The sequence below is a fragment of the Syngnathus floridae genome, chromosome 15, assembly GCF_059516105.1.
Source record: "Syngnathus floridae isolate MCC-2025c chromosome 15, RoL_Sflo_1.0, whole genome shotgun sequence".
NCBI lineage: Eukaryota > Metazoa > Chordata > Actinopteri > Syngnathiformes > Syngnathidae > Syngnathus > Syngnathus floridae.
In genome coordinates, this window is record NC_142427.1 from 12,092,159 (window position 1) to 12,104,240 (window position 12,082).

At 41.7% G+C, this 12,082-nt stretch overlaps 2 protein-coding genes and 2 long non-coding RNA genes across 8 annotated transcripts; 1 reads left to right on the forward strand and 3 right to left on the reverse strand.

Annotated features, from left to right (window-relative positions):
• Positions 1-529: 529 nt before the first annotated feature.
• On the reverse strand, positions 530-3,682 carry LOC148386762 (uncharacterized). Its single transcript, XR_015862951.1, has 3 exons — positions 3,218-3,682; positions 1,473-1,618; positions 530-666 (listed from the first exon to the last, which is right to left on the reverse strand). It is a non-coding gene; the product is annotated as an uncharacterized LOC148386762 (long non-coding RNA).
• LOC148386763 (uncharacterized) lies at positions 976-2,615 on the forward strand. The gene is made up of 3 exons (XR_015862950.1): positions 976-1,448; positions 1,522-1,605; positions 1,690-2,615. It is a non-coding gene; the product is annotated as an uncharacterized LOC148386763 (long non-coding RNA).
• A 480-nt stretch (positions 3,683-4,162) lies between the features above and the next one.
• On the reverse strand, positions 4,163-6,983 carry LOC148386764 (uncharacterized). 4 transcript variants are annotated; one of them, XM_088397921.1, is made up of 6 exons: positions 6,708-6,983; positions 5,765-5,963; positions 5,508-5,680; positions 5,258-5,438; positions 5,116-5,166; positions 4,163-5,047 (listed from the first exon to the last, which is right to left on the reverse strand). In XM_088397921.1, the coding sequence occupies exons 2-6, from the start codon at positions 5,889-5,891 to the stop codon at positions 4,632-4,634; spliced, it is 948 nt and encodes a 315-aa protein (XP_088254047.1). In that variant the 5' UTR covers positions 5,892-5,963; positions 6,708-6,983; the 3' UTR covers positions 4,163-4,631. The 4 variants fall into 4 exon arrangements, with proteins under 4 accessions (XP_088254047.1, XP_088254044.1, XP_088254046.1 ...); XM_088397918.1 differs by having other exon boundaries at positions 5,258-5,680; positions 6,708-6,981; XM_088397920.1 differs by lacking the exon at positions 6,708-6,983 and adding an exon at positions 6,522-6,701 and having other exon boundaries at positions 5,258-5,680.
• A 166-nt stretch (positions 6,984-7,149) lies between these two features.
• On the reverse strand, positions 7,150-11,027 carry capns1a (calpain, small subunit 1 a). Of its 2 annotated transcripts, none has more exons than XM_088397922.1 (11): positions 10,866-11,027; positions 9,923-9,979; positions 9,806-9,842; positions 9,630-9,722; positions 9,420-9,477; positions 9,281-9,345; positions 9,030-9,098; positions 8,678-8,756; positions 8,371-8,487; positions 8,239-8,297; positions 7,150-8,165 (listed from the first exon to the last, which is right to left on the reverse strand). In XM_088397922.1, exons 2-11 carry the CDS (start codon positions 9,967-9,969, stop codon positions 8,139-8,141), a joined length of 651 nt encoding a protein of 216 aa, XP_088254048.1. In that variant the 5' UTR covers positions 9,970-9,979; positions 10,866-11,027; the 3' UTR covers positions 7,150-8,138. The 2 variants fall into 2 exon arrangements, with proteins under 2 accessions (XP_088254048.1, XP_088254049.1); XM_088397923.1 differs by having other exon boundaries at positions 8,678-8,752; positions 9,026-9,098.
• Positions 11,028-12,082: the final 1,055 nt, after the last annotated feature.

Genomic DNA, 12,082 nt, shown 5'->3' on the forward strand with positions numbered 1-12,082 from the left:
TCTCACTTCCATAGGTTGCAGTATACCGTCTGTGGATGTTTTTTTGTGTACTATCAGCATTGATGTGCTGCAGTCATGTCAAATAATCCAATGCCCCTACTAACATGGCCGCCACTAAGGAAAGCGCGCCTAGTTCCTGCCTGTTGATTGTACCACAGTCTTAGGATTGACTTCTTCTCTGGCAAAATTGTAACTATGGCAGGGAATGAACTCATTCTACATTTACAACATGTGGGAGAGAAGGTTTTATATGAGGTGCTTGATGGATCAACAGTGCCTGATGCATATCTTTTGGGGGTGTCTTTGTGTCAGCTGAGCAGATGGACAATGCAGCCGCTCTGTGTGTATATGTATTACTCGCGAGGAGTGTGACATGAGCGTGCCATGGGGCATGGGAACCGGAGAAGAGTCATGTCACCCTCCCCGACGGACCTCTCATTAGAGAGGCCAGCATCTGCCTCATGGAGCAGCTTGAAAACCTTCTCCCTAAGGTCCCGTGAAGGAAAAGGGGGAGTTGCAGCAAACCTGAGCCGCGCAAGCAGGCTCTCCAGGGAAAAGTCAGCCTGCTGTGGCCGCATCCACCGTCCTGGCTTTGTGTCTGATGCGTCGGCAATAGTCGCTCGGCGGTGCGCTCATGGCTTGCATCTTTAGATGAACGTCTCAAAACTGTCATACAAAGCAGGAAAGAATGAAGGAAGGATTTTAGGGAACAAACACACATGCAATAGAGTAGAAAGACACTAACTATTGCCTAACCAAATCTTTTTTTCTCGATATTCCAATTTTTGGTACTCCGCCAATACCACATTGCAGCAAAAAGGCATTAGGTGATTGATGAAATTGCCGACATCAGCAAGCGACCGACACAACGTGCCGGTCAAAGTGACACAAGCCAGCTGGGATATAAATGTGTGACTTTGAAAGAAAAAAAAAGTGTGTGACTTTGATTTTTTTTGCGGCTTTATTGCTTTGAATTCAGGCAGCTGGGTGCATTTGTGAGTGCGCCGTCCGTCAAAGCGGACTGACTGCTCTTGCGTGACGGCAGCCAAAAGACAGACAGCAGACTCACGGAGCGAGGGCGAGAAACTCACTCAAGTTATCCACGTCAAATTGTTAACATTAATGTCAATGGCTAATTGTTGCATCCTGAAACCCGTCCATCCACAGGCGTGAGTCACCTCGATCCCGCCACCACCGAAAAAGGCCGGAGCCTTTGTTTGCACCGACTACTTTTTGCAGCAGCACTTTTATTGATAGCGTGACATCCGAGAAGGTGTCAATAAAAGTCACATCCATGTCTGCGACATTGACCCGAAATTCGGGAGGGGATCTCGAAGATGAATTGGAATTCAAATCCATGACTGCGACATTTACCCAAGATTCAGGAGTGGTTCTCGGAGATGAATTGGAATTTAAATCAAAACACGGAAGCAGAATCTTAAAACCAGGTAAAGTAGATTTTCAGAACTCACCAATAAACAGCGCTGACGTTATTTGGAAATGGTTTCATTTGTGACTCAGTATGGCGGATTGAAGCTGTTGCAGTAGGTCTGGGGATCCTCTCTCTTCTCCAACTGGGTGTCATCATAGCCATGATGGGCCAATGTCAGTGACGTGACTAGCAGTTCAAAACGGTGTTAGCGCAAGCGTCAACGACACTCATTACAAATGTGTTTTGTTTTGTTGCAGACTTCGGAATGTGCCCCATCTGCCGCAATCTCACTTCACAATATTCCCAGCTGCAGGACATATACAACATGTCATTAGAAAGCAATGTTCAGTTTCAGGCCAACATCTCTTTTCTGACTGTAGAGAAAAACAATCTTGAGGAGGAGCGAAACACCCTCATTACTGAGACAGACACCCTCACAAACAAGAAAGCTGTCCTCCAAACTCAGATAGGCCTGCTCACGGAGGAGATACGGTCACTGACCTCAGAAGAAAAACACGGTAACTGACATCAAACTAAGTACCACTCCTGCTAAGCATGATGTCATGGGTAAGAAAGCTTTGATTAAATAGTTAGATCGTAATTTTTTTTTTTTAAATTAACAGTTGCTAAAGGAAAAAATAGATCATGGCAACCCTAGAAAAGCTAAGCCGACCGGCCGGCTGTATATCGGACCTACTGCCCCTTCCTAATCCAACCGTGGCTAGTGGAAGTGAACTGTTTGACTATAAGCAGCAGATGTACCATTTGAGACAAGGCCACCTCCCCCCACGCATGCACACATGCACGCATGCACCTTTGCTGGTCCCCAAGCCAGACTCAGCTTCTGCACCAGATGGGGGATGAAAGGAGGAGCTGGGAGGATGGAAGGCATGCAAACAACAGGCATAATAACTGAAGACAAGGAAAGGTCACACTGGTCAACTGTGGCAATGGAAAGGAGGGGGGGGGGGGACTTGCAGAAGGATAGATCGATATATACATTTTGGCCATTTATACTGGGCCCCTCTAAATCATCACTCTTTCTGCCAGATGTCAAGTTCTTTAAACTTTACAAAATAACTTGCTGTGGCACTCTTTTTGGGGGGTAAGATGTATTTTTTTCATTTTTTTCATATTTGGACTGTTTGCAAGATATGTTTTCAATTAAAAAAAAAAAATCAAAGTTGATGTTAATGTGTCTTTTTTTAAAGGGTTATTTTGTAGTACTTTTTTGTCGAGAGGAAAGAACTTACAATTCAGTACAATGCAGTTTTACAGACACTCAGAGAGAATAATAGCTTTTCAGTCAGGCTTAAGTCCAGTGTTCAAGGATACCCTAACGAGCTCATGCAAAAGAAGATGGAAAAAGAATACAGCTGCCTGTTCAGGACCCCACCCAGCGAGACACGAGCTGGCTACCCGATGCCTTCCAGCTATGCACGAAGCGCCACTACAATGTTGAACTTCTATTCAAGTGCAGCACACAGTTCGAGCAGCTGTTTAACCAGAGGAGGCAACTTTCAAATGGAACTATGTCATATCCACCACCACTTTAGTTTTGCCACAACTGAAAGCATGAAATATATTGCTGACTGTGCATTTCAAAACATTGAGACTGCTAGTTACACAAGTCCCTACTGTCTTAATGTAAAAACAAACATTTCAAAAATGCATCCACCTGATCCAATCAGCACAAGCAAAATTATACTTCAACCTTCACCATGAATCATTCAAAAACACAGTTTACATTCAGTAGCATAATTGCTTTAAAATGATTGTGCTGACCTACTAAAGATAATAACAATCCTCCTGGGCAGACTACAGCTGGTCCTTTTGTTTTCCTTTGGACTCCTGACACGTGGTGCAACCGGAAAGTGTCTTGAAGGCTTGATCGCCCTATTTTAACAAGAGCTGGCATTCATGATCATATCGAAATGTTGAAACAATGACGTGGTATGCTGAGAACTAACTACATGTTCATTTGAGTGACTGTGCTCTCTTCATCCGTTGGCAGCTTTTACTAACTACCACAGCGCCCTCTAGTGGACATAGCTAGTGCGACGTACTACTGGACGCAGGCAAGTTTATTTTACTAATGCATTTAACACATTGTTGTTCCCCAAGAATAAACCAACACCTTCGATGCAATTCATCTGATACAACTCCTCAAAAAGAAGTGAAAACATAGAGTGCACAGCTCTAAAATCTGCAGAAAGACTGATGCTAAGCTAATGCTATGAAAACGAGGGCATCATAGACACGCAATAATATCAAAGTGAAATACACTTTATTCTTTTGTGTCATCTCAAGCCTACCTCATTACCGTCGTTTCCAGCGGTCGAAGGAAGTGAACGCACAATGAATCGAACGGCAAATCCACCAGTTCGGCATCGTTGAGATAATTGGACTACAAAAGTCTTTCCGGGTAATAAAGATGGCGGTTTGGCGAAACCGTTTGGCTGCACCCATTATCACCTTGATTGGTCGCGCCGCCCAAAAGACTGGGAAATAAACGATAAAAATTCATAGTAAATATTAGATCAAACTGAACGGAGTAAAAATACCCCTCAAACAGATTATAAAAGTGTCTCTATATAGATGGATAGATAACACTTTTCTACAAGCTTGGAGACTCCAAGTGCACAATCAAATGAATAAAAAAAAAAAAAAAAAGTGGATTTTCTATGGTATGTGTGGTGCCAAAATTTTAAGTGACGGGGGAGCCCAAAATATTTACAGATAGTTTATTGAACATCTGAATGAAAAATCTTCTTTTACGGAAGTTCTAATATATAATGCAGGAAAGAATGTAAAAATAAAAAGTAAAGTATAGCTTTAAGATATATGGACCATATAATGGTCAGGTGCTGAAAACTACTCAAGGTTACAGTACTCGTGATACTCTATACACAGACGCAAGGGAACACTTATGGACACAACGCACTGAATTTGACACGTTTCAAATTCAATGTCCCACTCTCGAATGTCAGCAATAAAACCAAAGCAATGCTTTCAAAAGTGGTACATTCTTTTCAATGCAATGACAGAAGTATCACTTTCAGTAGCAAGAAAACAAACCCACAAAAACAGTCCATATCCGTCAAGTACCGTCATAAATACAGTAACCAGTGTAAAATCCAAAGGAAATTGAAGCGTTACGTGGCCAAGTCTTGGGTCAAATCTGACGTGCAACTTAATGCTATAACGCTGGCCGTCCGTTGAGCTTATCGTGCATGAGCGTGATGGTGCTGCCCGTAAAGTCTCGAAGCACCTGGACAGTTTCTCGTTGGAGCTGCAGGGACTCGCGCACAAATTCCTGCTGAGTTTCCGCAAGCTGCTGCACCGACTCGGACAGAAGCTCCAGCGAGCGGGAAACCGTTTCCAGCAGGACGTTGGTGGCATGCTGCTCCTGGAGGCTGGCCGAAGCATTTTGTAGCATGCTTTCCCTCACGTTTGCGCTGGGCAGACCGCTGAATGGAATTGAGGCTGTCAAGGTTGAAACGCGAGAGGAAGTATGAGCTTGTTCATGGAGGCCATTCTTTCCTTGGTGATCCCCTCTTAGTTTATTTGGTAAATTTGAAGGAAGCGTGTCGTTTTTGGAGTCATCATCCCAGTCTGGGGGGGGCAAGCAGATATAGGTGAAGGTGTGTCTTTTAAAATGGATCCCATTGATGACAACTCACCTTCTGATACAGGTATTTCAAACTGCATGTCAAAGGCAGTGTGCGAGTCCCCTGAAAAATGAAATGAAGCAAAAATATATGACAAGAAGATTAACAGTCATCAATCAAATTCCCAAAGCAGTAGTTGGATCCTCTTTGCTACCTGACTGTGCAAATCCACCTGAAGATTGGGACATTGCCGGAGGGCGAGGTGATTCGTCAGCACCGTTCGGCGAACTCTGCATTCCAACCATGTCGTCCTCGTCCATTTCTTCAACGTCGTCGTCATCGCAAAGAGGGCCTAAGTCACTGTTGATCTGATCTTCCTGATCCATCTCCAGAATCTGGAGCACGACTTTCTCGGTTTGGTTAAGATCTTTAGAGAGACGCGAGTTGATGCCCCGGTTTGGCACCTTGCCTGAGCGCATGGCAGCAACTTTCCGCTTGGTGTCACACTTCAGGTCGGACCATTTCTTAATGACCTCAATGACCTCTCGCTGACACTCGCCGATCTCATTGACACGAGCTGCAATTTCAGCCCATGTGCGCTTCTTCACGTCTGTTGGCACGCCACGGTTGAATTTTCCTGAAAAATGTCAATACTGTTGTCACAAGAACATTGGTCCAGCTATGAAATGGACCAGCTTAGCATGAGTATTCCGAGACATACCCACAATCACAGAGCGATGTTTCCTCACTTCATCTAAAAGTATGTGGACCTCACTGAATGTGAAACGTGCTTTCCTTTTCTTGAAGCGTATGACACTGTCTTGGTTGAAGAGTAACGTTGAAGACATCCTCCACAAAACAGCGTCAGTGGTTCTTCAGCTGCTTTGTAATTGACTCTCAGCTCCAACTTCCAGACGAGTCTGCCAAAGGGTTGAGAATGACGTTGGATTTTTTACATTATGACTCAAAATTCAAGAAGTGAACCACAAGGCTAACATTCTGTGGCATTTTAGCACAAGGTGAGAATAAACCTACACGCGTTCCAGATGAGCAGCATTGACTACTTTGGTCTATTTTACCCACATTTAACATCATGTTTAAGTTACATAAAGTATGAAGTGCATTGTAACCTTGCTCTCGGAGATGCAAAGAACAACTTGCGTTTGACTACACTTGCGGCAGCCTAGCATAAATAAATGAATACAGTACTCATTCGCATGACCTCACGCATGAATAAACTTTAGACACTGATATGCATATATCAGACAAAATGCTTTTGTCAAAAACTGGCGTATATACGTAAGAGTTGGTCACGTTTGCATTATTTCAGCTCGGCTAGTTCTCCAAAGCATTGATTGCTAAAGCTAACGTTGACTCAGGTTCGCAGCTAATAATGCACTGTTTTTATTCTCACCTCGTGCAGTAGATGAACTGCTAGTGTACGTCTTTATTGCATATACGGCACCAACATAGAATACCTGCACTTAATTCAGTACAAGTTGTTTTATGGCAGCACTGACGCTATTCAAGCTCAGCTATGCTTTCTTTGCAGCCAAGGCTAATGCTAGTCCTAAGCTAACAAAAAAAAAGCGCATTATTCGCACATGCTGGCTATTGGAGGGCAGGTCAACCTCCAAAGCGCAACTCGAAAAAGATCATCTTACCCGAGTCCGAAAATTTACATTCGCTCTTGAAGCATTTAAAGTCCTTATCAACAAGCTAGCTAAAATAAAGCTAACGGGAAGACTCCCATTCAAACTATGTCCGGTGACCAGTTCAGGTCAGGTAGCCTTGCTGAAAAGCGCAATCATGCTTCAATGCCCCACAAGTCAGAAGACAAATTAAAGAAACTTTTCATTTGTATTACACGACACATATTCCCATAGATGTGTCCAATATAGTAGACACTTAAATTTTTTGTTTGCTTCCCTTTTGGTGACATTTTTCTCATTGTAAAAGAGCTCTTATTTTGAAGGAGAATCACTTCCGAGAGAGCGAGAGAGAGAGAACTGTGTAAATAAGATTATTTATTAAATGTAATATTGTTTATGATGAAAAGGCATGTCTCAATTAAGTGTTGGTAATTTAAGAAGTTGATCAATTCAATTCAAATCAAGACACATTGATCACACCTTTATTTCCAATACAGCACACGAGTCTATTTCAACGAGAAGTTAAGTGGTTATAACTAGAATGACAAAAACTTTGAAAAGGCACCTCAATTATTGGCTGCATGCATTAGTAGCATACGCATCTGTATTGTGTATTCATTCACACATTATGCTGGTTCAGGCATATTCCCAGAATGTGAAGTTGTAACAAATGGTAAATGTCAAAAGACAGCAATAACGTGGGCAGGAGGCACGAATATGGAACATAAAATGACATAAAATGACAAAACAGCTATCAGCCTGTAAACCAAAATAATGTCTCTATGTTAAAACATGCTATCAGGAGAGGACAACAGATAACGTTTCAGATTTCCATTTTTTTTATATATATATATATATATAAAATTAATCGATGACAAGACTTAGCCAACATTTGCAGGCTAGACTTAAAACAATGTACTTGATGTAATGCAAAATAAAATTTGAATTAAAAGGCAAACAACTAAACATCTTTATGGCTGTTTTGGAGGAGAGAGGTTTGCCCTTTAAAATTGATCCTGACAATTTCAATGTTTTTGTCAACTGAAATGTTTTTGATTCAGCCAAACTATTTCACATTTTATGTGGTCTATAATTTGGATTTAACGCTTCACATTTCATTTGGACTCGAGTACAGTCAAAAAGCAAATGTCAAGTAGCAAACCTAAGGACTTACGCTCAACATGCAATTTATCATGCTGGCTACCAGCTTTCTCTTCAGCGGTGTGACCATTGTCAGTGAAGGTTTGTGCTTCTTTGATTGACACAGCATTCATATCTGCTTTACAAGTAATATGGCACATTCAACAATACGGTAACAGTCAGGTGATTGCTTTAAAATGAACATTTGCAGACAGTGAGCGGGCTGAATAAAATGGGAAGTTGCTGAAAGATGGTGATATATATAGCGACAGACCATGTAAACAAAGTAGGACTCTCCTCGGCTCAAGAATACATGGTCAACTGAAGCCACTGGAAAAGACACAAGCATAGAGAACATGTGAGATTTCACCCAATGACTGAGTTCTCAGTGAGATGGAATTACCTCCTGAACATTGACTTTGATTGTCCCGTTGTTGTCCTTATCCAGCGTTTTAAAGGCGCCTAAACAAAAAGGTACATTTGAGCGCGAGCGCCGAAACATCACAATGTAAAACCCGATTTCTTTGAAACTTACGGCACATGGCGTCCAGCCTTACAAGACAGCCAATGTAGTTGTCAAAATCCAAGTTGCCGCTCTCGTCGCTATACCTGCGAATGATCATCTGGAACAGCTGATCACTCAGAGGAAAGCCTGCACAAGACCATTTCAACAGTCCATATTAAGTCCATCAAATTCTACTTTTATTTTTTATTTTATTCACGTCCCAAAATGCAATTAATTAGATTCAAATAAAAAATAAATAATAATAATATTAAAAAAAAATCAACACAACTTCAATCCATAATGGCTCCCCACAGGCAAAAAAACCCCCAAAACTCACCAGCAGCTTTGAAAGCATTGGGCAATTCATCCGCCCCAATAACCCCGGAGCCATCTGTATCGTAGGACTTGTACACTCCCTAAACAACAAGAGCGTATGTACATTTTTTCAAACATGCATTCAAAAATGCAATCTTGCAAATCAACTTGCCAAATTTAAAACTGAAACAGCATCAAGATTTGTCACTTGATTGCAGTGTAATACCAAAAATACTTTGACTGTGTTGCCATTGTTCCACAATACTTTTTTTTTTTCTATGACTCACTGGTAAGGATTAACAGCGACCACAGGAATGCAACGGCAAAGAAAGGAAACACCCATGTAGAATAAATGCACTGTTCGCGATACTTGCCTGCCATTTCTTGATGTTGTTCCACAAGTATTTGAATTCATGGAAGCCGAGTTTTCCAGTGCTGTCACTCTGGAACATCATTAAGGTCATCAAATATGTCCTATTTGCCCAAGGTGTATTTCAGTCCAACTTACTCAGCATACACACCCAGTTCACATGGCACTTAGTGTGACTTATCTTTCAAAAGCTTTTGCGTCACCTGTGAAACATCAGGTAAAGCCCTAAAAAAGAAAGAAAGAAAGGAAGGATACATCCATGACTGCCACCATGCTTCTGCAAGACTCAATACTGAAACCATCCGTCTTCAGATCTCCATCTGAAACACACACAAGGTTTTTTTTCCTTCTGCAATATAATATCGCGTGCTACATTAAGATTTGATGAACTTACGTTTTCCAATAATTTTGTTGAGGATGTTCATGAGTTCAGAGGGACTCACTTCCATGTCCTGTGAGAATTCAAAAAGGAGAACCACTTAAAGTGCAGCCATGCTATCAAATGTAAAAATGAAGTTAGAACAATCAAGGTGGGGGGGAACCAAGTATGCACTAGACAACGAGACAGTTTCAACAATGACACAAAGTTGGGCAATCCACTCACATCTCCGGCCAGTTGCTGGAAGACTCTGCGGAACTGTTTCTCCTCATCGCTCTCATGCTGCTCGGCGTATGCGACAGGTCTGCGAGGTAGAGGCTTTGAGAACATCGCAAACATTATCATTAGTCTCGAGTTAATCGTGCACACATTGAGCGAAATAGGAAACGCCTGTCACTCACAGGTTCCGAGGGCATGAACGCCGCCGGGTCGATGTTGCTGCAAAAAGCACAATTCAAATGATATGTTCAAAAAAGACACACTGTGCTTTGCTATTAGATGATTGTGTAGTATCTTACCCGATGACATTAATTAGGCCACCAATGAATTTACTGGCAAATGACATCTTTAGTCAGCTGTGAATTTCAAAAAAATGGCAGATTATTCAAAAATCCAGCACGAGCACTATTTCCAGAAACAATCACTGATGAAGGTGCAGACTCTTGTTCCTTGCCCTTTGATCGTTCTCCTTCCAAAGCAAGTAATTCATTCACAGTTCAACGCTATTGACAGGAATGACGTCATTTCCAGAATGACTATCAGGAAAGACAGCTCATGTTTAAAAAAAAAAAAAAAAAAACTTCCAATATGTCGTTTGAATAAACTACAAACTGTCTTAAGCTATACTCAGTATTGCAAATATTACGGGGGGGAAATATCTAGAAAAGTCAGTAAAAATAACAATAAATCGGACTGCCGCTTCTATAACACAATATGTAACTTGGCGTGCCCGGTTAAGTTTTGATCGACACGCCCACAACTATCAAATGCTTCCTGGGTGGCAAAGCGCTGCCGCACCCCAAGCGCTAAAAGACGATCAACAATGTTGATTTGTTTTGTTTGCAAAATCCAATAAGCCTTCAAGCCTTAACAACAGCAAACTGTCATCTGTACAAGTTATTCCTTGACGCTTAATAACTATATTGTAACGTGATGTTTTTCACTGTTTGTTGGCTGAAATAAATTGCGAAAAAAAAACACGTCATGTATTTGCAATTTTTTTAAACATACATTATCAGCAATTTGGATTGAAACCTCAAGACTACAAGAGCGACATTAATCCGAGCCAGCTAATACAGCGGGCTACTGGCTAACACGGAGCTAACCATCTTACTGGCAAGGGCACAACCAACCTTGCCCGTCGAACCGGACCGACCTTTCCTTTCCTTTCCTTCCTCTTTTCGCTAATAGTTCTCCATCCCTGCATGGGTTGACAGTTACATAACATGCGCAAAGACTTACCGCAGTGCGCAAGGAGTTAGCTCGAAAGTAGGCCGGTGTTGGGCAAGTTTCGAAGCAGCGGGTCTGGCACTGAAGATCCCCTGGTTCGTCCGGAACTGTATCCATCCTTCTGCCAGAGCCGCGCCTCTAATCTCTTATTTGCATGCTCACTCTTACATGACTGCCATCTACTGGAATGAGACCGAAGCGTAAACAAGACAAATGGAAAGTTGGGAAGGTGAAACCGAATGTCGAGTTTGTTTCTTTTTCAAAGACTTTTCATCCTATTTGCATCATTGACAAATACAAGCTGTGTGAAAAACCCTGGCTATTTCTATTTTATTATATTATATTTCATTTTGTTAAAAGCCATCATTGTTATGTATGTTTGACACAAATATATAAAAATAGAAATATTTGGGGGGTACAAACGTGTAAGAATGAATCTTTTTGCTCCAGTTAAATTAGCAGCAACACTGGTAATCAATGCAGTTCATACTATATTACAATATGAATACAAATATTAGAATCTATGAATTACAACCTAGTAGCTGTGTTTGATAGTATGTATGTGACGTGCAGTGCAGAGAGGGATATGTATCCTTCAGATCCCACTCCAGCTAAAATTACTCCATCCATGAAACAGAGGTATCCATGGTTACATCAGGAGCCATGTTAAGAGAGCCTGAGTGCGTGTCTATTCTCAAGCAGTCATTACCCCTACCCCCTTCCCCAAATCCATCATTTGAATACATCGCCTTTTCACCTCAAGATTTTCTAAATGACATTTGCAGTTTGTGCCTTCAATAATTTTGATGATAGACTGCTTATTAAACATCTCTGAATTATGAATGTAAATATTACTTGGGCAATTACCTGTGTGACTTTGAAGGATTGAAATGATGAGCGTGGTTATTTCAGGGGCATTGAGGCTGCGGGGTGAAATGTTGCATATGGTAGCATCCCAGTGCGACATATTTGCAGTCTTCAGAACAACCTGTTTCCTTGACAACGCAGTTTTATCATTCAAGCCCATTGCTACCTTGTCTCAAAGCAGGAATCAAATGTGGCTTGGATTTCTCTCGCTGCAGGGATTCACAACACAGCTCAGACTGGAATGAAGATGTGCAGAAAGCGGCCTGGGAAATTAATTACTACTTGCATTGCATATTCGATGAGTGAATATACAAATAGTCATTAGGCATGAAATGAAAGCAGCACTGAATTAAGGAGACTGA